General features: G+C 41.7%; 1 protein-coding gene across 3 annotated transcripts in view; it reads left to right on the top strand.

Moving 5' to 3' along the window:
• Window positions 1-6,065: 6,065 nt before the first annotated feature.
• CYP27A1 (cytochrome P450 family 27 subfamily A member 1) overlaps window positions 6,066-27,285 on the top strand; it is a 41,268-nt gene continuing 20,048 nt past the window's right edge. For all 3 annotated transcript variants that reach the window (XR_015142005.1, XM_086339725.1, XM_086339708.1), the window contains exon 1: window positions 6,066-6,388. Coding sequence is in view for 1 of the 3 variants with exons in the window: in XM_086339708.1 (XP_086195834.1) it covers window positions 6,119-6,388 (270 nt within the window). In the remaining 2 variants the exon portion in view is untranslated. The remainder of the gene's footprint in view (window positions 6,389-27,285) is intronic.

The following is a 27,285-nucleotide window of genomic DNA, read 5'->3' as shown; positions in this document are numbered from 1 at the left end:
ATGTCCCTGTCACCTTCGTCCTAAAGGCCATTACTAATAAAAATTTCATGTGCATCATTCCAGAGATATTCCATGCATATGCAAACATTATATGGTAGACTACCATACCATTACATCTTGCTTTTTATTTTTAAAAATATATCTTGGAAGTTGTTGTGTATCAGTACATCTAGAGCTGTACACTGTTTCTTTTTTTAAAAAGCTCCAAATGATTCTAATGCATGGATTTATTAGAACTTATTTCATTAGTCCCTTATTGATATGTTCAGGTTGTTTCCATTATTTTCTTTATCTGTACAAACAACACTGTAATAAGTATCCGTGTATACTTGTGATTTTGAGAATGTGCAAGTATATTTGTAGGAAAAAATATCCCTACAAGTAGGACTTCTGGCTCAAAAGTAAGTACAACTTAAATTTTGAAAACTCTGCAGCAATTGTACTCCCTTAAACCATGATGGGGAGTTTGTTTCCCTACACCCTCAACTACATACTGGTATCAAACTTTTGATCTTTGTCAGTCTTATAGGTGAAAAATGGTTTCTAATGTAATTCTGATTTGTCTTTCTTGCAAGTAATGTGGAACATTTTTGCATGTGCTAAACAGCAATATTCCTTCCTCTATGCATATTTCCTCTTCTATGAATTATCCATTAATTATGCTTTTTCTTTCATTTATTTACTTTTAAACTTTCATTCAAGTTATAAAAATAATGTTTGCTACTTAAAGATTCTCTTGTTAGGTAAGAAAAAATCTAGCTACATGGTATTTATAAGAGATACTTCTAAATCAAAATAATCTAGAATGACTGAAAAATAGGAGAGACTAATAAAAGATACATCAAACAAATGCATAAAAATGAAGTAGGAGTACGAACAAAACTAGTGGAGGTGATGGAATTCCAGTTCAGCTATTTCAAATCCTGAAAGATGATGCTGTGGAAGTGCTGCACTCAATATGCCAGCAAATTTGGAAAACTCAGCAGTGGCCACAGGACTGGAAAAGGTCAGTTTTCATTCCAATCCCAAAGAAAGGCAATGCCAAAGAATGTTCAAACTACTGCACAATTGCACTCATCTCACACACTAGTAAAGTGATGCTCAAAACTCTCCAAGCCAGGCTTCAGCAATATGTGAACCGTAAACTTCCAGATGTTCAAGTTGGTTTTAGAAAAGGGATAGGAACCAGAGATCAAATTGCCAACATCCGCTGGATCATCGAAAAAGCAAGAGAATTCCAGAAAAACATCTATTTCTGCTTTATTGACTATGCCAAAGCCTTTGACTGTGTGGATCACAATAAACTGTGGAAAATTCTTCAAGAGATGGGAATACCAGAGCACCTGACCTGCCTCTTGAGAAACCCATATGCAGGTCAGGAAGTAACAGTTAGAACTGGACATGGAACAACAGACTGGTTCCACATAGGAAAAGGAGTACGTCACCCTGCTTATTTAACTTATATGCAGAGTACATCATGAGAAACACTGGACTGGAAGAAGCACAAGCTGGAATCAAGATTGCCGGGAGAAGTATCAATAACCTCAGATATGCAGATGACACCACCCTTATAGCCGAAAGTGAAGAGGAACTAAAAAGCCTTTTGATGAAAGTGAAAGAGGAGAGTGAAAAAGTTGGCTTAAAGCTCAACGTTCAGAAAACTAAGATCATGGCATCTTGTCCCATCACTTCATGGCAAATAGATGGGAAAATTGAAAACAATGTCAGACTTTATTTTGGGGGCTCAAAAATCACTGCAGATGGTGATTGCAGCCATGAATTAAAAGACACTTACTCCTTGGAAGGAAAGTTATGACCAACCTAGATAGCATATTAAAAAGCAGAGACATTACTTTGCCAACAAAAGTCTGTCTAGTCAAGGCTATGGTTTTTCCAGTAGTCATGTATGGATGTGAGAGTTGGACTATGAAGAAAGCTGAGTGCCGAAGAGTTGATGCTTTTGAACTGTGGTGTTGGAGAAGACTCTTGAGAGTCCCTTGGACTGCAAGGAGATCCAACCAGTCCATCCTAAAGGAGACCAGTCCTGGGTGTTCATTGGAAGGACTGATGCTGAGGCTGAAACTCCAATACTTTGGCCACCTCATATGAAGAGTTGACTCATTGGAAAAGACTCTGATGCTGGGAGGGATTGGGGGCAGGAGGAGAAGGGGACGACAGAGGATGAGATGGCTGGATGGCATCACCAACTCGATGCACATGAGTTTGGGTGAACTCTGGGAGTTGGCGATGGACAGGGAGGCCTGGCGTGCTACGATTCATGGGGTTGCAAAGAGTCAGACACGACTGAGCGACTGAACTGAACTGAACAATATTAAAGTCAAACAAACTAAATTCAAAGCAATTTAATATTTCAAATTTATAAAAGATGCTATCCATCAAATATATACAATAGTCATGAGTTTTTATGAAACTAAAAATGGATTTTCAAAATATAAAACAAAAGATGTTGGAAATATAAGAAAAATAGATATTCACAAATTCATAAAATTTGGGGAATACCTGAATGGGCTTCTCTCGTAAATTAACATAAGTAAAGCTACAGAGGATTTAAATAACAAAATTGATAAGTTAATAAACAGGAAATACATATATTTCAAACATGCATGTGAAACATTCAGAAAAATAAAGTGCTAGACCATCAAAGACACGTTAATAATTCTAAAAAACAGATCATATACACTCTGACCACAAAGTAATAATATTATAAATTAATAATAAATGAATGGTCCTTTTCAAAGCAAAAGGAAAACTACAACCATTTACAAGTAAATAAAGAACTTTCTTTATGACTGTTAGATTAAAAAGAAAATCAAAGTGGAAATTACAAACTATTGGGAAATGAAGGACAGTGAAAGAAATTGCATATTGATCTCATTGGATATGGCCAAAATAGTATCATGAAAATATGGGGACTTTGCTGGTTGTCCAGTGGCTAAGATTCTGCATTCCCAATGCAGGGGGCTTGGGTTTGATTCTTGGTTGAGGAACTAGATCCCATGTGCTACAACTAAGCACTGCTGCTACTGCTAAGTCACTTCAGTCGTGTCCGACTCTGTGTGACCCCATAGACGGCAGCCTACCAGGCTCCCCCGTCCCTAGGATTCTCCAGACAAGAACACTGGAGTGGGTTGCCATTTCCTTCTCCAAAGCATGAAAGTGAAAAGTGAAAGTGAAGTCGCTCAGTCATGTCCTACTCTAGCGACCCCATGGACTGCAGCCTGCCAGGCTCCTCCATCCATGGGATTTTCCAGGCAAGAGTACTGGAGTGGGATGCCATTGCCTTCACTGACAACTAAGCACAGCCAAATACATAAAATATATTTTTTAAAAAAGAAAATATGCAGCATTAAGTCCATTCATTAGGAAACAAAATTGTATTAAACAATGATTTTTTTTTAAAGGTTAAAAATATAATCGTATTTCCTGGTAGGAATCAAATGGTAGAGTCTGCCTGCAGTGTGGGAGACCTGGGTTTGATCCTTGGGTTGGGAAGATCCCTGGAGAAGGAAATGGCAACCCACTCCAGTATTCTTGCCTGGAAAATCCCATGGACAAAGGAGCCTGGCAGGCTATCATCCATGGGGTTGGCAAAGAGATGAGCATGACTGAGTGACTTCACATCAACAAAAATAAAATATATCAAGAAAATGAACCCAGAAGGCAGAAAATGAATAAAGATAAAAGCATAAATTGGATTTCCACTTCTGTTAGTACTGGACTCAACTCTCTTTCAAAGGATAATTTGAAAAGCTGAATCAAATATGACCAGCATTCTCTTAAAGGCATCAGCATCAGAGAACAAACAAGGCAATAAAGGGTTATCAGATAGAACTCCCAAGGTAAGTTAGGTGTTAGGTACCACTGTCCTCTTAGTGCATGCTGCTCAGAAGCTCAGGCATGTCCAGCTCTTTGCGACCCCATGGACTGTAACCCACCAAGTTCCTATGTCCATGGGAATATCCAGGCAAAAATACTGGAGTGGGTTGCCATGCCCTCCTCCAGGGGATCTTCCTGACCCAGGGATGGAACCCACATCTCCTGCTTGAATTCAAGTCTCCTGCATTGGCAGGCAGATTCTTTACCACTGAGCAACCTGGGAAGCCCGTTCCTCGAAGTAGTATTTCTCATTTTCAGAAATTCATGGGGCTATGTGAAGTGTAACTGAAGTCCATAACCCAAAAGGATTAAGGACTGGAAATCCACTAGCCTTCTAGAGGACGGCAGTACAGCTATAAAGCATCTCATTCCTTGAAACTGGAATTCTGGTGATTCTGGATTGTGGGTGCCTTTAGGCAACTGTCAATAAATAAAAGTAAATCTTCTGCGAGGAAAATGAAATCATCCTAAACTTCAAATTTGTTCCACCAGAAACTTAAAGAGTACATTTTCTGAATGAACACACAATCAAAAGAAACCAGGCCCAGGAAGAAACCTGACAATATACACAAAACCACCAGAAATAATGGACAATAGAAATTGCTCCACATAGCTTCCATATATTGGAGTTATTGGTCATAATCCTTAGAACTTTTGTAATGATGCTTACAAAAGTAAAGGAGATAAGAAAAAATAAAATTAAGAATTTGGTACAAAATTAGAAATATTTAAAAAATAGATTTAAGAAAACTAATCAAAATTGAAAACTGAAAAATACAATAATAGAAATTTAAAATTCAATGGATAGATTTAACATAGACACAGCTGAAGAGAGAATTAATGAGCTAGAAGAGACTAAATGATAGAACAGTACAGAAGAGAGGGTAAGATACTGGGAGGATATATTTAGAAAGTCTAACATATAATTTGAAGTCCTAGAAGGAGAGGAGAAAAGTAAATGGGGTAGAAGGAAAGTTTGAAAGTCTGAAAACTTCCAGAACTAATGAAAGATATTCAGTCACAGAGTCAAGAAACTCTATGACCCGCTAAGGGGATAAATAAAAAGAAACCCACAATTAGCTACATGAGCCATCAATCTAATTTTTGCCCTCTTGATCTTAACAGGCCTTTACTGCCTCTGCCTGCCTATAAATAACCAGTTCTTCAAATGCTCTTAGAACAAACTTTATCCTCCTGCTGGTTCCACCTCTAAAGGGTTGAGTAAACTTTGGCTCCTTGTTTATCTTATATGTGTATGAGTCATGTTTTTAACATTTTGAAACTTGTACTTCGAATATACATATATGAAACGAAGATTTCATGAAATAATTCTTCTCCTTCTTGAAATATTTTCTGTTCTATTTTATTCTTTTCCATCTTATTAAAAGTTCATTTTGGTCACATTCACTAAATGTAATCTCAATCCGGTAATCTCAACCTGCCTTTTGAAAAATCCTGCCTCATCTGACAAGGGAGTGAGTGGGTGATGGGGTGGGAGAGGGGTAGAATTGCATTAAAAAAAAAACACCCTAATATTTAAATTAGTTACTTTGGCTTCCTCCCTCCAAAGAATCAGACGACTCTGGATACAGGATCAGGTTTTCTGGGATTTTGTTTTTCCTTTGGAGGATTTTTTTTTTTTTTTTTTTTTTTTTGCTCTTTCTTGCTCAGCGCTCGGACTCCGGGATTAATCCTGGGGACTATTTGGAAAAAGCCAGCGGCCGGCTCCATCTGGCCCCTGGGAAGAGAGGAGGCCAGGCCGCAGGGCAAGCGAAGGCCGGTCTCCCTGGGTGGGGCCTCGCGGCCTCGGAGGGCTCCGGGGTTGTCCAGAACTTCGCTGCACTCCTCGCCGGAGTTGAGACCAAGCGAACTTCGAGTTCACCTCGAGAGCTCGCGGAAGTGCGAGGTGGGCAGTCGCGGAAGGGGCGGCCATCGTCAGAGCTCCGTCGGGCTCCCCTAAGTCCCCCGTGCATCTTCTGCCTTGGGGTTGTCCGGCCCCTTCCCGAGCCAGGAGGCTTCCAGTTGGAAAGGGTGACTTCTGTGAGTCCCTTAGGTCATATCTGGAGGGACTGAAGACCGCGAGGAAAAGGGAACAATAAGGGCCCGCCTTAGTCCGGCACGCCCTGGGCCACCGGTACCCTTGAACCCGCCCCTGCTGTTCTGTCTCTGTGCAAATTCCAGGCGCTCTGGCTCGAGAGCCAAAGGCGCGGCGGGGCGAGCCATGAACCGAATGGGCGCTCTGGGCTCCGCGAGGCTGCGATGGGCGCTGCTGGGGACGCGGGCGGCACTCCCTCGCCTCGGCTCGTACGGGGCCAGAGCCAAGGCGGCGATCCCCTCCGCCCTCCCTGCGGCCCAGGCGGCTGAGGCTCCCGGAACCGGGCCTGGCGATCGGAGGCTGCGGAGCCTGGACGAGCTTTCAGGGCCAGGGCAGCTACGCCTCTTATTCCAGCTGTTGGTGCAAGGCTACGTTCTGCATTTGCACCAGCTCCAGGTAACCGAGCGAGGGTGGTGGCGGTGGTGGTGGGGCTCGCGCCAAAGGGATGCGGTGAGCACCGGGACAGAAAGGCTGGGGATGAGGAGACAGTGAACAAAAAGTGGAGGACATCAGGAGAACGTAGCCCGGGACCGACTGGGGCTGTGGTCATAACCCTGGACGTGTGTAGCGGTTCTGAGTTGAAATGAACAAACAAGTCAAGGAAGGGCATGAAGCCGGAGGGCACAGGTAGGAGATAAGTCAGGAGGCTAGGATTAAATTGGGCAGAGGTTAGGAGAGAAGGGAACTGTCTTGGTAATAGAATAGCAGTTGCAAGTGTGCAAGCTGCGGGATGTTATAGAACCACTTTTTCTGTGGTGATATCCCTACCAGACTTCTTTCAAAGGAAGTGGTTTCTGGAGGATTGCAGAGGTTTGGCAGTTTGCAGGGTAAATTTGCCCTTAGTGGAAAGAAAGATGTCATTGCTTAAAAGAGTGAAAGCAAAATCATAGACATTAATGAAAAGGCACATTTTTGTTATTAAGAAATCAATATCCAGTGAGAGGTTTATCCAGTGGAACACTGTTATGAGGCAGGGATGGATAGCCCACTGTCAATGGACAGAGACTGGAAAACCCAATGTTGGTTAAGTTGGAGAGGTTTTAGGAAGTGAACCGAAGAGATTCACATGGGATCTGTCTTCCTGAGAACTATTAAATATTAATACACCCACTCTGCCCCGGGAACTTTTCTAAGAACTGAGCTTCAATAAATTATGGCCAATACCCGTATGGGGGTTAAATGCTCCTTTTGGGGAAGAGGGGGATTGTTGTTCAGTCACTAAGTGATGTCTGACTCTGCCACCCCATGAACTGCAACACGCCAAGCTTCCCTGTCATTCACCAGCTCCTGGAGTTTGCTCAAACTCATGATGTCCATTGAGTCAGTGATGCCATCCAACCATCTCATTGTCTGTCATCCCCTTCTCTTGCCTTCAGTCTTTCCCAGCATCAGGGTCTTTTCCAATGAGTCAGAGTAAACAAATCAGTAATCAACTTATTTCAGAAAGACCTGAGTGCCCTGGGAGGAGAAGCCAGTCTGGGGATGGGGGAGAAGTGGGACCTTTGATTAGACTGTGCCATCCAGGCACATGTGAGGTTATCAGTGATTGACAGGAAGCATAGACAGCCCTTGGGCTGGGCTGATGAACTGACTGGTCACCTAGTGGCTGTGCTGGGCAGTAGTAAAAAATGAGGAGGAACTGTGGGGACTTGGGATATGACAGGCCTTTGAGGAGGGCCTTGAAGGCCAGACTGCGGGTCCTGGGAGTTCCTCTGAGGGGTCATGGTGGGCTCTTGAGCAGGCATGGGGAGAAGATGGCTTCCAAGGGACACTGCCCTGTTATGTGCCATGGGATGGATTGGGCAAGAGAATCAGAGAGAGCCTCCGATAGCAATAGAAATGGCAGTATTTGAGCAACCACCTCCCCTCCCCCTCCGGAAACTGGACTGAGTTAACAATGAGAGAGAAAATGACTGTGAGGCTTTGAAAGTCCAAACTGAACAATTTCTCTGCACCTGGCTGGGCCACTGCCATCTCCCCTGGGGTCTTCTCTGTTGGGTTCATATTTTTGAGATATGGTGGGCAGGTCACAATGCACTCAGAGATGGTTAAAAAAAATCATTTGCTGTGTGCTCCGCTCCAAGAAACTAAGTAAGCCAAGAAACCAAAGTCCTGAGAGCTTCTCCTGCTTGATTTAACCTCTAGAAATGTGAGCAACCCAGTGGATGCCCCAAGGGTGGATACTAAGACTTCTTACCATTTCTTAGGGAAAGTTTACTGGGAAGCTTTCCTCAGGATTATCTCTATAGCAGTAACTACCAAAGAAATTCTCGACTGCCCTAGAAAGTGGAAGAGGAAGCAGGAGAAAGCCAGAAATGCGTGACCTTTTAAAGGAGAAATCAGGACTCGAATTTTGCAGAGCCTCCTGGCTCTAGCCTTTGTATTTCAAAGATCTGGAGTCACGTGAACCTGGGCTGCTCCATGGGCAATATATTAACTCCTCCGCTGTGTGGCTGGTGTGAGTTAGTATAGAGTGGAGGGCTGCACATCCTTAAAAGCCCATTAATACCCTTTTTTTGAGGAAGAGGATGCTTCCAGTGACTCATTTTTTATCAGTTCAGATCTGTTTGGTTGCCATTCTCACAGGTTTAAACTATAAACCAGCTTTATTGGTTCCTATTAGAAAAGTCTAATAATTGTGTTAGATTATTGTGTCTAATAATATACCTGTGTGCCCATCAGGTATATTTTGCTCCAGGTATTCATGAGACCATCCAACCCACCATTTTGTTCTGAAGTTCTCTTGGCTCTGCTGTCTCACAGAACTTAGTTGATTGGCCTGGGTTAATTGCCCATTTCTGAACCCATCATAGTGGCCAAAGGTGTGCTATAGCTTAGACTCATGCAGGCTCACTCTTAGAGCTGGGGCTGGGATCCCTGCCACCTAAATAGGTGTCGACTGCATAGGAGGAGGAGTGGAACTGAGATAAGGGTAGCCGACCATAATGTCCTCTGCACCATCAGTTGTCCAAAACTGCATATTACACATAAAATTAATAAAATCAGCTTAGGGAAGCATTGTAGGACTTAAGGGGTCGGACTGGGAATTGAGACATGTGAGAACCATGCAAGTGCATAAAAGCCAGTTCCCTTCTCTTTTCTAACTAAAATAATGACAAGAGTGCTGAAAAAGTGAAATGTGAACATATCTTAAATTTATATGTAAATTTACAACAAATTGATATCTTTCAAAGGTGTGGACCCTGAGAATGATAAGATCAACTGTCTATTCTGTAGCTCTGATTGTGGACTGCCTGGGTTGGTGACCCCTCTTCTGTCTCCCTAATGCTTCCTGTACATATTTGTCCTTTCATGCATCATTTTTTTTATATATGTATATACTTAAGAAAATTTTTTTTCCTGTGAGAAGCACATTGAGATTTACTCTTTCAGCAACTTTCAAATATACCATATGGTATTGTCATAGTCACCATCCTGTGTATTACACCTTGGGAGGTAGTCCTGTAATCCCCACTTATTTATTTTATAACTGAAAGTTTGTACTTTTTGACCACCTTTATCCATCTTGCCCTCCTCCCATCCCTCACCTCTGGCAACCTATGGTGATGGGTTTTCTGTATGTTTGAGTTTTGTTTTAGTTTGTTTCTATTTTAGATTCCACATATACATGAGATCATTCAGTATTTGCTTTTCTCTGTCTGACATTTCATTTAGCATAATTCCTTCAAGTATATCCATGTTGTAAATGGCAAGATTTCCTTGTTTTTTATGGCTGAATAATATTCCTGTGTGTGTGTGTATGTGACATTTTATTTAGTCATTTATCCACTGATCAACACTTAGGATGCTTCTATGCTTCTATGTCTTGCCTATTGTAAATACTGCTGCAGTGAACATTGAAGTAAATAGTGTTTTCATTTTCTTTGGATAAATACCGAGAAGTAGAACCACTGGATCATATCACAGTTCTATTTCTAATTTTTTGAGAAACCTCCATACTGTTTTCCATAGTAGCTGCACCAATTTACATTCTTACCAACAGTGCACAAGAGTTCCCTTTTCTCCACATCCTTCCCAACGCTTATTTTTTTTTTTGTCTTTGAGCCATTCTGACAGGTACAAGGTGATATTTCATTAAAGTTTTAATTTGCATTTCCCTGATGATTAGTGATGATGACTACCTTTTCTTTTACCTGTTGGCCATCTGTATGTCTTTTAAAGAAAAATGTCAATTCAGATCCTCTGCCCATATTTTAATTGGATTTTATTTGTTTGTTTTACTATTGAATTGTTTGAGTTCTTCATGTATTTGGATATTAACTCCTATCAGATATATGATCTGCAAATATTTTATCCCATTTGGTAGGTTGTCTTTTCATTTTATTGATGGTCTCCTTTGCTGTGCAGAAGTTATTTGGTTTAATGTAGTCCAACTTGTTTATTTTTGTTTTCATTACCTTTGCTTTTGCTGTCAAATCAAAAAAAAATCATCATCAAGGCTAACCTCAAGTAGCTTACCACCTATGTTTTCTTCTGGGATATTTATGGTTTCAGATTTTATGTTCAGATCTTTAACCATTTTGGGTTAAGTTTTGTGTATAGTGTAGGATAGTAATATTTTGCATGTGGATATCCAGTTTTCCCAAAACCATTTATTTTGGAGGCTGTCCTATTATATATTCTTTACTCCCTTGTCATAAATAATTTATAATATATATATGGGCTTATTTCTAGGCTCTCTGTTCTTCCACTAATCTGTGTATATGTGTGTATGCCAATACCTATTGGCATAATAGTTTTGTAATATACTTTGAAATCAGGACACAAACCCTCCAGCTTTGTTCTTCTTTCTCAAGATTGCTTTGAATATTCAGGGTCATTTGTAATTACATGTAAACTTTAGGACTGTTCGTTCTATTTCTGTGAAAACTGTCATTGGAATTTTAGTAGGAATTGCAATGAATCTATAGATTGCTTTGGATAGTATGGACACTTTAATAATACTAGTTTTTCCAATCCATGAGCATGGAATATCTTCCCACTTGTCTTCTTTAATCTCTTTCTTCAATGTCATAATTTTCAGTGAACAGGTTTCCGGGATATTTTATTTTTCTTGATACAATTGCAAATGAGAGTATTTTCTTAATTTCTCTTTCTGATTGTTTGTTATTAGCTTATAGAAATTCAACTGATTTTTGTATTTTGATTTTTTATCCTGAAGCTTTACTGGATTCAGTTATTGCTTCTATGAGTTGTTTTGGTAGAGTCTTTGGGGTTTTCTGTATATCAGGTCATCTTCAAATAGTGATAGTTTTACTTCTTTTCTGATTTGGATACCTTCTTTTTTTCTTGCCTAATTGCTCTGTCTAGGACTTCCAATACTATTTTGAATAAAAGTGGCAAGAGTGGGCATCTGTCTTGTTCCTGGTCTTACAGGGAAAGCTTTCAGCTTTTTAGTTGACTATGATATTAGCCATGGGCTTGTTACATATAAGCTTTATTATGTTAACAGTTAGTTCAGTCACTCAGTCGTATCCAACTCTGTGACCCCATGAACTGCAGCTTGCCAGGCTTCCCTGTCCATCACCAACTCCCAGAGCTTACTCAAACTCATGTCCATTGAGTCAGTGATGCCATCCAACCATCTCATCCTCTGTTGTTCCCTTCTCCTCCTGCCTTCAATCTTTCCCAGCATCAGGGTCTTTTCCAATGAGTCAGTTCTTCATATCAGTGGCGAAAGTATTGGAGCTTCAGCTTCAGCATCAGTCCTCCTAATGAATATTCAGGACTGATTTCCTTTAGGATTGACTGGGTTGATCTCCTTGCTGTTCAAGGGACTCTCAAGAGAACTCCTATGTTAAGAGTACATTCTCTCTGTACCCACTTTTGTTAGCATTTTTATCATAAACAAATGTGGAATTTTGTCAAATGTTTTTTTCTGTATCTGTTGAGATGACCCTATGATTTTTATCCTTCATTTTGTTAATGTGTTGTTACATTCATTGATTTGCAGTTCAACCATCCTTGCATCCCTGAAATAAATCCATCTTGATCATGGAGAATGTTTTTTGTTTTTTTTTTAATATGTTGTTGAATTTGGTTTGCTAATATTTTGGTGAAGATTTTTTCATTTATAATCATCAAGAATACTAGCCTGTACTTTTCTTTTCTTGTAGTGTCCTTGTCTGGTTTTAGTATTAGGCAAATTTCAGCATCATAAAATGAGTTTGAAAGTGTTCCTTCCTCCCCTCCCCCACTTTTGGGGAAAAGTTTGGTATTAATTCTTCCTTAAATGCTTGGTAGAATTCCCCAGTGAAGCCTCCTGATCTTTGACTTTTGTTTGTTAAGAATTTTGGTGACTGATTCAATCTTTTTACTGATCTGCTCAGATTTTCTATTTTTCCTGTTTCAATTTTGGTATGATGTGTGTTTCTAGGAATTTATCCATCCCTTCTAGGTTATTCAATTTGTTGGCATTTAATTGTTCACAATAGTCTCTTGTGATCCTTTGTATTTCTGTAGTATCAGTTGTAATGCCTCCTCTTTCATTTCTGATTTTATTTATCTGAGTTCTCTTCTCTTTTTTCCTTTGTGAGTCTAGCTAAAGGTTTGTCTATTTTGTTTGGCTTTTTAAAAAGCCAGCTGTTAGTTTCACTGATCTTTTCTATTGTCTTTTTAGTCTCTATTTCTTTCTCTTAGACCTTCGTTTTTTCCTTCTATAACTTTGAGGTTAGTTTGTCCTTTTTTCTAGTTCCATGAGGTGTAACATTATGTTGTGTGAGACCTTCCTTGTTGTTTTTTTCTTCTTCTTCTTTTTTTACATCCTTCTTATTTCTTAATGTAGGCATTTATTGCTGTGAACTTCCTTCTTGAAACTGTTTTTGCTGCCTGCCATCAATTTTGGCTTTTACCGCTCTTTGCAGCCTTTCCGCAAAGCTTGTTCCCACCTTCTACTGGACATTAACATCAAAGGCCAGATGATCTGTGACCTTTTGAACCCAGTAGGCTTTGTTCTGCCCAACACAGAGGATATCATTCCCATGTTCAGCAGCTTCATCACCATGTCAACCTCCTTGCTTGTCTGCATCTTGGCTGGCAGCATGGGCAGCCCCACAGTGACTCTGGAAAAGGATGATGTCTGGGTGTTCCCTCCTGCTTGGTCTCCATTGTTGCTTGATCTGCCCCAACAATCTACCCACACACCACTGCCACGTCAGTGCCCCTAAAAGCATGTTTGATAAGTTGTTCACTTGCTCAGGAATCCCCACAGGACCTGGGGAATCATCCTTAAATATCTCAAGCAAACATTTGCATCCCCAGCCTCCTTTACCTAGGCACCCCTTCTTTAAGTTTTGGTATGTTGTATTTTCCATTTTCACTCATCTTCAGTTATTTTAACTTCTCTTTTGATTTCTTCTTTGACTTAGTAGTTTCTGTAGCATGTTGTTTAATCTCCACAATCTCCATGTTGTTTTATCTCTTTAACCAGTATTTGTGAATTGTCCAGATTTCTTCTTGCAGTTGATTTCTAGTCATACCATTATGTGGGAAAAGATGCCTGATCAGATTTCAGTCTTCTTAAATTTATTAAGACTTCTTTTGTGGCCTAACATTTGATCTATACTGGAGAACGTTCCATATTTGCTTGAAAAGAATGTGTATGTTGTCGCTTTTGGGTGAAATGTTCTGTGTAAATCTGTTAAGTTCATCTGACCTAATGTGTCATTTAAAGTCAATGTTTCTGTATTGATTTTCTGTCTGGATGATGAAGTGGATTTTCTGTCTCCTGATGTATTGCTATCTTTTTCTCCTTTTAGGTTTGCTATATATTTAAGTGCGTGTATTTCTTTCTTTTCTTTTTAATGCTCATTTATTTATTTGACTGTGCTGGGTCTTAGTTGCAGCTCATGGGATCTTTGATCTTCATTGCAGCATGTGGGATCTTTAGTTGTGGCATGCAGGTCTTTAGTTGCAGCATTCTAATTCTTTGTTGTGGCATGTGGGATCTAGTTCCATGACCAGGGATTAAACCCAGGCTCCCTGCATTATGAGCACAAAGTCATAGCCACTGGACCACCAGGCAGGTCCCCTAAATGCATTTGTTTCTTATCATTGCCTATTTATGTGGCTTAGAGACTGGGGTGTGAAGTTCCAAGGGATGGGCCTATGTTTTTCCCAGCTCTGTGTCCCCCCAGCACCAGGCACAGTTTTGGGTACAGGGGAGGTTCTTGGTAATGTTTGATAAATAAATACATTTCATGTACCAGTCAAAAGGCTGTGAGTGGTACTGAGCAGTAGCTACATCTGGTGGTAAACTTTGTGAGACTCTTCTCAGCTCCCTAATCTGAGTTGTTTGACATAAGATAGAGTGAAAAACAGACGATAATGGAGATGGGCATATTGATCAAGACTGGCCCTTCAGGTTTTAGCTTTGCAGGTTCAGAAGCTAAATTTTGTCAGTTCATTAAGCATGGGTAGACTACTGGGGACTGACCCCCATTGGCCAAACCCATAGAAACAAATTGTGGATTGGAGTATTTATTTATAAAACTTAGCCCTCCCAGGGATCTTATACTTCATCACACAGAAGCCCCCTATTCTAGTTGCTCCTACCTGTCAAACTATCCCCAAACTTAGTAGCTTAAAGCAACAGTTTGTTATTTTCCTCATGATTTTGTGGGTCAGGAATTTGGGTAGTTCATATCAGAAATGGCATATGTCTGCTTCACAGAGGAGTGGAGCTTTAGTTTGAATGGGTGAAGATGTCTGAGATGGATCAGGTAGGGCCGTATATTTGGGCCTCAGGTCTGACTTTTAGCTGGTTTCCTTAACTTTTCTCCATGTCACATATGCTGGGGCTGGAATTTCCAAGATGGCGTCTTCAGTTGCATGTTGGGTGCCTGGACTGGTTTGACCAAAATGGCTGAGTATCTCTTTCTCCACATAGCTAGCCTGGGACTTCCTCACAGCATGGTGGGTCTCTGGATAGTCAAGACTTCTTCCAGGGTGCTGGTTTCCCCCAGAGTGGATATTCCAAGAGATGAAAGTGGAAACTGGCCTAGCATCATTTTTGCTGTATTCTACCCATCAGAGCAGTTACAGAGCACACCCAGAACCTAGAGAAGAGGATGGAGACCTGACCTATTAATGGCAGAGGTATCAAAAAGTATGTGGCCCTCTTTAATAGGCTTAACCTCTTCCTAGAATCCAGGTACCTAGGGAGAGAAATTAGTAACTGCTTTAATGGATTGCCTGGTGTACAGAACTAAAGCATAGAATTGCATGGAAAAAAATTTCATCTAGGCCTTGGATAAACCTGTTTGAACGTGCTTCTCTGGTGCCTGTTCATTAGATTAAGTATCTCTCTCTCTTCAGAGATAAACACTGCCTATTTTTGCTGTTTGGCTCCTCCTTCTGGGTTTTGTAATGACCTCTCTCATCCTGTTAACACATTCTTTCTTCAGTTTGGCTAATACCGTTGATTAGATGGATTTTCTTTCCCAGTGCTCAGGTTACCATCAAGCCTTCCCGAGATTATCCTCCAGTTACCTTGACTTGGCTCAAATATTCCTCAGTCTCATCTGGCAGACATTTACAAATTGTCCCTGAGACTCTGGTGGAGTCTAATGTATCGCTTTAAAGACTCAGGGATGGGAAATTTGAAACTAGGTATTAGGGTATAGGTGGCTCAGTGGTAAACAATTTGCCTGCCAATGCAAGAGCCGTAGGAGACTCGAGTTCGATCCCTGGGTCAGGAAGATCCCCTGGAGAAGGAAATGGCAACCTACTCTAGTATTCTTGCTGGGATAATCCCATGGACAGAAGAACCTGGTGGGCTACAGTCCGTGGGATCGCAGAGTCGGACGTGATTACCGTTACCATTAGGGTATAAAGTGTCACTTATACCAACTTAGCAAATGCACTGCCAGAATTTTTATCTTACAGATAAAATTTGTGGTCATTGAAATATTCCAGATTATTCAATATAGCAGTATTTCTGATTGGGAAATGTTAGAATGACCTACATGTCGCAGTAGGGAACTAATTAAGTTACAGTACATTCATACAATGAAATTTTATGCAACCATTAAAAAGAATAGAGGCAGGAAGGCTTTCCTAGTGGTCTAGTGGTTAAGAATCCGCCTGCCAATTCAGGAGACATAGGTTCAATCCCTGGTCCAGGAAGATTCCACATCCTGTAGGACAACTAAGCCTGTGCACCGTAGCTACTGAGTCATCACCTGAGAGCTGACACTTCTAAACCTACGTGCTGCAGCTGCTGAAGCCTGCATGCCCTAGAGCCTGTGCTCCATAACAAGAGAAGCCATCGCAATGAGAAGCATGGGCACTGCATCTAGGGAATAGTTCCTTCTTGCTGCCACTAGAGAAAGCCTGCATGCAGCTACAAAGACCCAGCAGAATCAAAATAAAAATACACAAATAAATTAAAAACATCTTAAAATGTTAAATCTTTTAAATCTATGTGTATTAATATGAATTTCTTGCTATGATATGGAAGGAAAGTAAGGTCCAAAACCATATAATATGCCATCGTGCTTAGTTGTGTCCAATTCTTTGTGACCCCATGGACTGTAGCCCGCTAGGCTCCTCTGTCCATGGAATTCTTCAGGCAAAAATACTAGAGTGAGTAGCCATTCCCTTCTCCAAGGGATCTTCCTGACCCAGGGACTGAACCAGGGTCTCCTGCATTGCAGGCAAAAGTTTTTTACTGTTTGAAATTTTTTTACTGAGAGAGAGAGAATGTGTATAAAATATCCCTGGGAGGACACACAAGAAATTGGTAATTTCAGCTGCTTCTCTGTAAGAGTCTTGAGTCTGGACATGAGACTTAGGAGAAAGACTTAACTTTTTACTGCAGGACTGCTATGAACCTCCATCAGAGTTTCCTCTGGCTTCATCCTGCCCAGGCATAATTCACCAACTTTTGAGTCTTTTTGTACCCTTTTTGTACTGTTTACATTTTAACAGTGTGCATATACATATTCCCTTTAAAATTTTTAAGAACAACAACAAAAGAATGGAGAGCAAGAGATAAAAGGATGGCTGACCTAGCTTCCTGGTCCAGCATAATATTTTGAAGTCTTTAATAGGTCTTCCTCTTGTACTCCTGTTTGGCTCTGTGTCCTTACTTTTGATGTCCACTTCTGTGTCTGCACCCTCTTTTTAGTTCTGTGTCCATTGCTCGTCACCCTTGTCCTTGTTCTTGGAATACTCTCATTGTTCCACGCCAGACCAGCCCAACTGGCAGGTGTACACAGTGTACAGAGGTTTGCCTCTGGGTGTGTCAGGAGCGTGGCTTTGGGCTGGGAAATACTTCTGTTTTCCTAATAGCCTCTCTGAAGATGTCACAGGCAATGCCTTTTCTTGGATCACCTTTAGATCTTCCTCTACTCTCAGCCCATTGTTTCTCTACAGTAAACAGTCAGAGGGAAATTCTTATTGTTCACCTATCCTGTGCATGTCTTTGTAACCTTATGACAGTGTTTCTGTCTTGCATAAAAGCAGACATTTTTATGATTGTCAAAGTAATGGCTGCACACATGCACAAAAGTGTTTTTTTTTTGTAGCTTTGTTTGTAAAATAAAAAATTCAGAAGCATATTAAATGCCCATCAACAGGGTAGATAGATTGTGATATAGTCATATAGTGGAACACTATGCAATAGTTGTAATGCATGCACAAGCTTTTATATATCAATATAGAACTTAGCAGGGAGAGGGATAAATTAGGAGTTTGGGATTAACAGATACACACTACTATATATAAAATAGATAAACAGCAAGGAGCTACTATATAGCACAGGGAATTATATTCAATATCTTGTAATAACCTATAATGTAAAAGAATATGAAAAAGAAAAATATATATACATATGTGTATATATATATGTCAAATGGAATTACTTTTTGTATACTAGAAACTAATACAATATTGTAAATCAACTATCTTCCATTAAAGAAATAGAACTCAGAACCAAAGTTGAGTATAAAATGATATGTGTTGTTGTTCAGTTGCTCAGTTGTATCCTACTCTTTGTAACTCCATGGACTGCAGCATGCCAGGCTTCCCTGTCCTTCTCTATCTCCTGGAGTTTGCTCAAACTCATGTCCATTAAGTGGATGATGCCATCCAACCATCTCATCCTCTATAACCCTCTTCTCCTCCTGCTTTGCCTTCAATCTTTCCTGACATCAGGATCTTTTTCAATGAGTTGGCTCTTCGTATCAACTAACCAGAGTATTGGAATTTCAGCTTCAGCATCAGTCCTTCCAATGAATATTCAGGTTGATTTCCTTTAGGATTGACTGCTTTGATCTCTTTGCTGTCCAAGGGACTCTCAGGAGTCTTCTCCAGCATCATGGTTTGAAAGCATCAATTCTTTGGCACTCAGACTTCGTTATGGTCCAGTTCTCACATTAGTACATGACTACTGGAAAAAACCATAGCTTTGACTATATGGACCTTTGTTGGCAAAGTGATGTCTCTGGTTTTTAATATGCTTTCTAGGTTTGTCATAGCTTTCCTTCCAAAGAGCAAATGTCTTTTAATTTCATGGCTGCAGTCACCATCTGCAGTGATTTTGGAGCCCCCAAAAATAAAGTCTGTCATTGTTTCCATTGTTTCCCCATCTATTTGTCATGAAGTGATGGGACCAGATGACATGATCTTAGTTTTCTGAATGTTGAGTTTTAAGCCAGCTTTTTCACTCTCCTCTTTCACTTTCATCAAGAGGCTCTTTAGTTCCTCTTCACTTTCTGCCATAAGGGTGGTGTCATCTGCATATCTGAAGTTATTGATATTTCTCTCAGCAATCTTAATTCCAGAGTGATTCATCCAGCCTGGCATTTTGCATGATGTACTCTGCATATAATTTAAATAAGCATGATATGTAAGATACTGTCAATATTTCTAGAAATTAAAAGCCACATGAAGATGATATGAGCTATCATTGTGTGTGTATATAATATTACATATTATATTACATATAATATGTAATAAAATTACATAAATATTGACAGAACAAACACTTTTCAAATTCAAGGTAGTGGCTGCTCTGGGGCCAGGGCAAAGGGAAAGATAAAAAGGGGACTTTGAAATGCTTTCATGTTTAAAAAATATTTAAAACAAATATGACAAATATTAAAAGTTCTTGATTCTGGAGGGACAGTATATAGTGTTACTTTTTAAATCACACACATTAAAATATTCATAATAAAAAATACAAGTAATCATGCTCATCGTGAGTCCATATGGACACCTGGCTTGGTCTGATCTTCGAGAAGAGCGCTCAAGGCAAGATTCAGAGCAAGGAGAACCTGGGAATGCTGTTAAATATTCAGCACCTTCTGTCACTTGGAAATGTGAATTCCACTTGTGTGAGGGGGTTGAGGCTAAACTCTTGATGACACTTGGACAGCACTGACTCATGACTGTCCCAGCTGGACTCCTCTTCACCTTTGACCCTAAATGATGCCTCTTGCTGGCATCTGTCAGGGGAGGCAAAAGGGTGCCCTGTGCCTGAAGTTACATCTCTCTGTCTGTTTATCTACTAGATGGTTGCCAGCTTTTCGGGCCAGGTTTGTTGACACTGGCCAAAAAGCACTTGGTGTTTATGAGTTCACTTTTGTCCTCCGACTGTTTACTTGCTGTTTCAGTGTTGTTTTTCCTGTGCTGAGAGCCTCCCTAAAGAACCATCATCAGTAAACCAAACAGGCCCCTGAGTAGGAGAATAGAACATCACAAGGCAATATTCCGTTTTTTTTTATTTGAAGGGAGATTTTAGATTGTAAAGAATCTGCCTATAATGCAGGAGACCTGGATTCGATTCCTGGTTTAAGAAGATCTCCTGGAGAAGGGAATGGCAACCCACTCCAGTATTCTTGCCAGGAGAATCTCATGGACAAAGGAGCCTCGAGGGCTACCTACAGTCCATGGCGTCGCAAAAAGTCGAACACGACTGAGTGACTGTCACTTTCACTTTTACATGATTTTAATGTGTTTTTTTTTTTTCCTTCTGACAGCTTTCTTGAGATATAATGACATACCGTACAGTCCTTCAGTCTCTCATGTTCCAGGAGGATCACAAAGTCTGCCAAAACTCATGTTTTGAGCTCTTAAGCTGTAGCTCAGGTCTTTGAATGTGTGGATATGTGTGTGAGTTTGCCCCATGGCTCCAACCCTGACCTTTCACTGATCCAGCTAAGGATTCTCAGAGGCAGAGATCACCCCATCAGACAGACATTCTAAATATTTACTTTTATATATTTATTTAGCTGCATCGGGTATTAGTCTCAGCATGTGGGATCTTAGATCTTCATTGCGGCACATGGGATCTAGTTCCCGGACCAGGGATCAAACCCTGGCCTCCTGTATTGGGAGCACGGCGTCTTAGCCACTGGATCACTGGCGAAGTCCCCAGATAGATATTCTAATTTTACTGTTAGGAGCTCATACCAAATCTGTTCTGTTTGTCTTAGGCACCATCAGGTGGAAGTCACTACAACCATGACTCTCTCTAGTTTGACTAGGCGATTCATAGGGTCGCAAAGAGTCGGACACGACTGAGTGACTGATCTGATCTGATCTGATCTGATTTGGACTGCAGCAGACTACCGGAGAAGGCAATGGCAACCCACTCCAGTATTCTTTCCTGGAGAATCCCAGGGATGGGGGAGCCTGGTGGGCTGCCATCTCTGGGGTCGCACAGAGTCGGACACGACTGAAGCGACTTAGCAGCAGCAGCAGCAGCAGACTGCACCCAGGCTCCCTGTTCAGGGGACAACTAGAGTTGTCAGCAACCACACCTCCCCCACCTCAGCTGGGCCACAGAAGTTCTGGGCAGTGTGATTGTCTATTGCCACCCATGCTGAAGCATGTAGAACAACCCGTGACTGATGAATAAACAAAAGAGGCCAACGGTAGCAGGATGAGGCCGAACAGGCCAAATCAATGTCCAGAAAGTTAATCTTGCTCTGTCATCTTTAGTGGAGACTAGTTTTCTGATGTCACTGGATCTTGGGACATTTCTGAGAGTTTTCAGATCACATTCTCTCTGGCCAGTGGTCAAGTTGAGGGTGGTGACAGCAGTCTGGATTAAACTGGTGAGATGTCTGTAGACAAGAACTGAAAGAGAGAGATTAATAGTCCCTCCCTCCACCCCCAGCCTCCCAGGGTTGATCTCCGATGTCCCACACGCTACAGGTGCGCCTGTCATTTTCACAGCCACATGATCAGTTTGAGCAGTCTCTCTAGCAGTCACTCTATTCTTTGTCCCCATCCTCCTGTGTCTTACCCTCACATGATCCCTGGTTTCTCCTGAGGTGCCTCAGTTGTTTCTTTCTTGTATACCTGGTACCACCCTAGAAATCTCCCACCTCCTGACATGGGGGCCACATCAAGACCACCTTAGGAGTTGTCACCTCAAATCATGGTCATTAGCATCAACATCTATGATTGTGCAACAGCGGCAAGCAGAGATGGTGACTGAAGAAGCATCAAGTTTGAGTAGTTCACTCCCTGACTCATCTTTCTACTTGCAAATTCCGGTGGCCTGGTTTCCCAAGGGGGTAGGTGTGGGAAGAAAAATGGAAGAATGAGAAGAAGGAATTATGTAGTTCGGGTGTCTTACAGCCTATCTGGACCTCTTGCCACCTTCCCCACATCATAATGAAAAATTGCTTAAACAGGAGGTACTCTTCTGGTGAATTGCCACATTTATAGTCCAGACTGATTTTCTTAAGTGTCCACTGGGAACTGAGCCTTGGTTGTCCAGTTAGCTTTTTCAGTTTCTCCTTTAAGTGTCTATATCTTCTTTCAATGGCACCTGCTCCCTGGGAGTGATATGAGGCATGAAAGATCCAGTGAATACCCCAAGTAGCTGCCCACTGGTAGGCAGTTGTTACTATAAAAGTGGTGCCACTGTCTGATTGGCTGCTCTTGGGAATCCGAATATGTAGTACAGTCCATCTAAGAGTCTTTCACTAGTGCTCCACCCCCATCTGCTGTGTGGATGAAGATGGCAGTGCCACGCCCTGGAAAGGTATCTACTGCAGCCAGTGTCCAATGCCATCCTTACGAGAATGATAAGGGACCTACACAGTCTATTTGCCAGGACAGGCCAGATCCAGTACCCCTTTGCTATGTGCCCCAAAGTGTCCTTTGCCACTGGCCTTTGTAGCTGGCAGTCTGCCAGGCTTTCTTGACTTTGTGTGCTCAAACAACTTGTTTTGGGGCTCAGTCTTGGATTGTGAACCATTTACCCTGCCTTGTGCAATGCGCATCCCAGCTCTTATGAGTTTGCTGATTCCACTGATGTTCATCCAAGAACACCTTTTCCATAGACATCACCTGGGTCACACACAGGGAATTTGGATCTTGTGTAATCTGCTGCCATAATGGTATCTTCAAAAAGGCGGAGACTTGACCATCTAGGCATCCTGCAGCCAGGTAACAGCCCAAACTGCCCTGAATCAGTGAAAATGTAACAGGATATTTATGCATAGGTCTTCTCAAGGCAAGTACCATAGCTCGTAACTCTGCCCAGTGAGCGGCGTTTCTGTGCATAGTTTTTTTGTTTCTTTGTCTGCACCTTGCAGCATATAGGATCATAGTTCCCTGACCAGGGATTGAACCTGTGCCCCTGCATTGGGGACACAGAGTCTTAACCACTGGACTGCCAGGGACGCCCCTTCCATGCATATCATGCATAGTTTTAAACATTTTTCTTCGTGTTGCACAACAGTAGCTGCTCAGTACACCCCACGGCCTTCAACTTAGCTGATCCATCCATGAAACAGGCCAAGGCTTTGTCAGGAACCTCAGTGTGTTGAAGCCCCCAAGAAACCCAACGTTTACGTATATACCCTGCATTTGAATCAGCACATCTAGAGAGTGACTAACCACTTAATGCTAGGTTTACTTCTTTCCTGGACATTGTTCTCATTTCTTTCTCCCCCACCCCCTCCTTTTTTTTTTTGCCTTGCTGTACAGCTTGTAGTATCTTAGTTCACTAACCAGGGATTGAACTTGGGCCACAGTAGTGAAAGTACAGAGTCCTAACCACTGGAGCACTAGGGAATTCCCCTGGTGTTCTCCTTTCTGACTCACCTCCTGAGAGGCACATCAGGGTGCAGCAACACTTTGCTTTGTCTATCTCTCAGTGTCCACCAGAACTCAAAAACAAGCAAGACAGTATCTTTCAAATGGAGTGTTCTAAGTGGTGACGTCAGGCAAGCACCATATCCAAACCCCTAGAGAGCCAGTGCCTAGTAGCCACATAACTTTGCCACAGCTCCTGTCTGCATAATTGTTAGTCACTGGCACAGGCCTTGTAGATGACGATCATCATGTTCACATGGCATTCTCCCTTGAACTTATGTGCGTCTATGTCCAAATTTCCCCTTTTTATGGGGGCCCCAGTCATACTTATGACTTCATTTTAACTGGATTACTTCTATAAAGACATCATCTTAAAATAAGGTCACATTCTGAGGTACTAGGCTTAGGACTTCAACAGATAAATTTGCCAGTGGGACCCAGTTCAAGCCATTAACACCCTCTCTTAGCCTGAAGGGCACTTATCTCGATCTGTGTCTAGGCTTCCATTCTGGAAAATCGGTTGCCTAGAACCAAATAGTTTTCCAGCGTCTCTCTTTGGGGCACAAGAGAAGATCTAACTGTCCCTCAAAGATTGATGGTACCCATTGAATAAATTGCTCCACCTAACCATCATCTGGGCATTCGTGATTTCCACTATAAATCCAGGCCTGAGTTACAGTGGCCCTCCAGGAAGTTATAGTTTCCCCTCTGTGGGAAATTGTGAGTGATTGTGGGTGATTGTGAGATGATGGCTTCATTGTGGATATAAAGACTCACTGCAACAAGCCCTAATTAGTCTTTGCCTATTCTTCCTCCACCCTCATGTCATCAATAATGTATTCATGGCCAGAGTGGGTAGGAGCTTCAGTTCAGTTGCTCAGTTGTGTCCAACTCTTGGCAACCCCATGGACTGCAGCACGCCAAGCCTCCCTGTCCATCACCAATTCCCAAAGCTTACTCAAACTCATGTCCATTGAGTCGGTGATGTTATCCAACCATCTCATCCTCTGTTGTCCCCTTGTCCTCCTGCCTTCAATCTTTCCCAGCATCAGGGTCTCTTCAAATGAATTAGTTCTTCGCATCAGGTGGCAAAGTATTGGAGTTTCAGCTTCAGCGTCATCTCTTCCAATGAATATTCAGGACTGATTTCCTTTAGGATGGACTGGTTGGATCTCCTTGCTGTCCAAGGAACTCTCAAGAGTCTTCTGCAACACCACAGTTCAAAAGCATCAATTCTTCGGCGCTCAGCTTTCTTTATAGTCCATCTCTCACATCCATACATGAAAACTGGAAAAAGCATAGCTTTGACTAGAGGGACCTTTGTTGATAAAGTAATGTCTCTGCTTTTTAATATGCTATCTAGGTTGGTCATAACTTTTCTTCCAAGGAGCAAGCATCTTTTAATTTCATGACTGCAGTCACCATCTGCAGTGATTTTGGAGCCCCCCAAAATAAAGCCTGTCACTGTTTCCACTGTTTCCCCGTCTATTTGCCATAAAGTGGTGGGACCAGATGCCATGATCTTAGTTTTCTGAATGTTGAGCTTTAAATCAACTTTTTCCACTCTCCTCTTTCACTTTCATCAAGAGGCTCTTAAGTTCGTCTTTGCTTTCTGCCATAAGGGTGGTGTCATCTGCATATCAGAGGTTATTGATATTTCTCCCAGCAATCTTGATTCTAGCTTGTGCTTCATCCAGTCCAGCGTTTCTCATGATGTACTCTGCATATAAGTTAAATAAGCAGGGTGACAATATACAGCCTTAACGTACTCCTTTTCCTATTTGGAGCCAGTCTGTTGTTCCATGTCCAGTTCTAACTGTTGCTTCTTGACGTGCATACAGATTTCTCAGGAGGTAGGTCAAGTGGTCTGGTATTCCCATCTCTTTAAGAATTTTCCACAGTTTTTTGTGATCCACACAGTCAAAGGCTTTGGCGTAGTCAATAAAGCAAAAATTTCTGGAACTCTCTTGCTTTTTGATGATTCAGTGGATGTTGGCAATTTGATCTCTGGTTCCTCTGCTTTTTTTAAATCCAGTTTGAACATCTGGAAGTTCACGGTTCATGTACTATTGAAGCCTGGCTTGGAGAATTTTGAGCATCACTTTGCTAGCATGTGAGATGAGTGCAATTGTGCAGTAGTTTGAGCATTCTTTGGCATTGCCTTTCTTTGGGATTGGAATGAAAACTGACCATTTGCAGTCCTGTGGCCACTGCTGAGTTTTCCAAATTTGCTAGCATATTGAGTGCAGCACTTTTACAGCATCATCTTTTAGGATTTGAAATAGCTCAACTGGAATTCTAGGAGCTTGAAGTCAGTCATTAGGTGATGAATTGATTTCCATCTGCCTTCTCAACAAGCAGAACTGGTGTGGCTTTTGCATCTGCTACTGGGAACAACCAAACTTCTAGAGTCTCATTAGATTTTTAGCCAAATCTATCTCCAGTTTCTCCTTTCCTGCTCCTTATAAGAAGGGGTCTCAGTCTATCTCTGAGGAGCTGATTACCCTGGATGAATAAAGATATTTTATGTATAGTCACAACCTCCTGTCCTAGCCAGGCAATTTCACTTTCCTGGTAATACAGAAGGGAAAGGAATAATCATGGAATGCTTCTAAAAAATTGTGTGGGGTCCTTTCCCCTTTAAAAGGACTTACCTGGTGGCTCAGATGGTAAAGAATCTGCCTGCAATGCAGGAAACCTGGGCTCAATCCCTGGGTTGAGAAGATCCCCTTGAGAAGGGAATGGCTACCCACTCCAGTATTCTTGCCTGGAGAATTCCATGGACAGAGGAGCCTGGCAAGCTAGTCCATGGGATCTCAAAGTCAGACACGACTGAGCAACTAACACTTTTCTCTTTAACTCTAACCACCAGTAGAATTCATTAGTCTCTCAGGACAATGGTTAAGGACTCCTGTCCCCTTGTCGCTAAGTCCACGAGCAATCAGGTCCTGCCACTGCCCACTGGGATCCCATTCCATACCTTGTGAGTTGGCCTGCTGGGGTCCCACTTTCATTTTTAAAAGGATGTTGTGACTTTATCAGCTTTGGGGAGGTTGTTGTTTTTCAGTCCCTAAGTTGTGTCTGAGTCTTTACAACTTCATCAACTGCAGCATGCCAGGCTCCTGCGTCCTCCACTGTCTCCCAGAGCTTGCTCTGATTCATGTCTGTTGAGTTGGTGATGCTATCTAATCGTTTCATCTTCTGCTGCCCTTTCTCTCTTTGCCTTCAATCTTTCCCAGCATCAGGGTCTTTTCAAATGAGTCAGCTCTTCGCATCAGGTGGCCAAACTATTGGAGCTTCAGCTTCAACATCAATCCTTTCAATGAATATTCAGGGTTGATTTCCTTTAGGATTGACTGGTTTGATATCCTTGCAGTCCAAAGGACTCTCAAGAGTCTTCTCCAGCACCACAATTCAAAAGCATCAGTTCTTTGGTGCTCAGCCTTCTTTATGGTCCAGTTCTCACATCTAATACCTGACTACTGGAAAAACCATAGCTTTGACTATGTGGACCTTTGTTGGCAAAGTAGTGTCTCTGTTTTTTTATACTCTGCCTAGGTTTGTCATAGCTTTCCTTCCAAAGAGCAAGTGTCTTTTAATTTCATGGCTGCAGTCACCATCAGCAGTGATTTTGGGGCCAAAGAAAATAAAATCTGTTACTCCTTCCTCTTTTCCCCTTCTATTTGCCATGAAGTGAAGGGACCAGATGCATGATCTTAGTTTTTTGAATGTTGAGTTTTAAACCAGCTTTTTCACTTTCCTCTTTCACTCTCATCAAGAGGCTCTTTAGTTCCTCTTTATTTTTTGCCAGTGGTTATCATCTGCATATCAGAGGTTGTTGATATTTCTCCCAGCAATATTTGCGGGGAGAGGGTTCAAAATCCCATGTAGTCTGTCTGTCAGGAGCAGGTGGGCAACACCCCTGGAGTATGGTTCCTTTTGCAAGTACAGTATTTATATCAGGAACATACTGCTTTTTAGTTGGTAAAAGATAGCAGTTTTTCTTCGACTGCTAGAGGGATTCTGTGTTATCACTCCAACATTGTTTTCAGAAACCATTTGACAAGCTCACTCCAAACCTTGTTGGGGCTTAGCAGTCAGCCCTGCTGAGATCTTTATCTTGCTAATCAAGATTTCCTTTGGGGCTTCCCTGGTGGCTCAGTGGTAGACAATGCAGGAGACACGGGTTTAGGTTTGATCCCTGGTCCAGGAAG

Source organism: Bos grunniens, chromosome 2 (genome assembly GCF_055505025.1).
Source record: "Bos grunniens cultivar Pamir isolate PY7600 chromosome 2, Bosgru_T2T1.0, whole genome shotgun sequence".
NCBI lineage: Eukaryota > Metazoa > Chordata > Mammalia > Artiodactyla > Bovidae > Bos > Bos grunniens.
The sequence above is the reverse complement of the archived record's forward strand: the minus strand, read 5'-3'. Positions and strand labels throughout refer to the sequence as shown.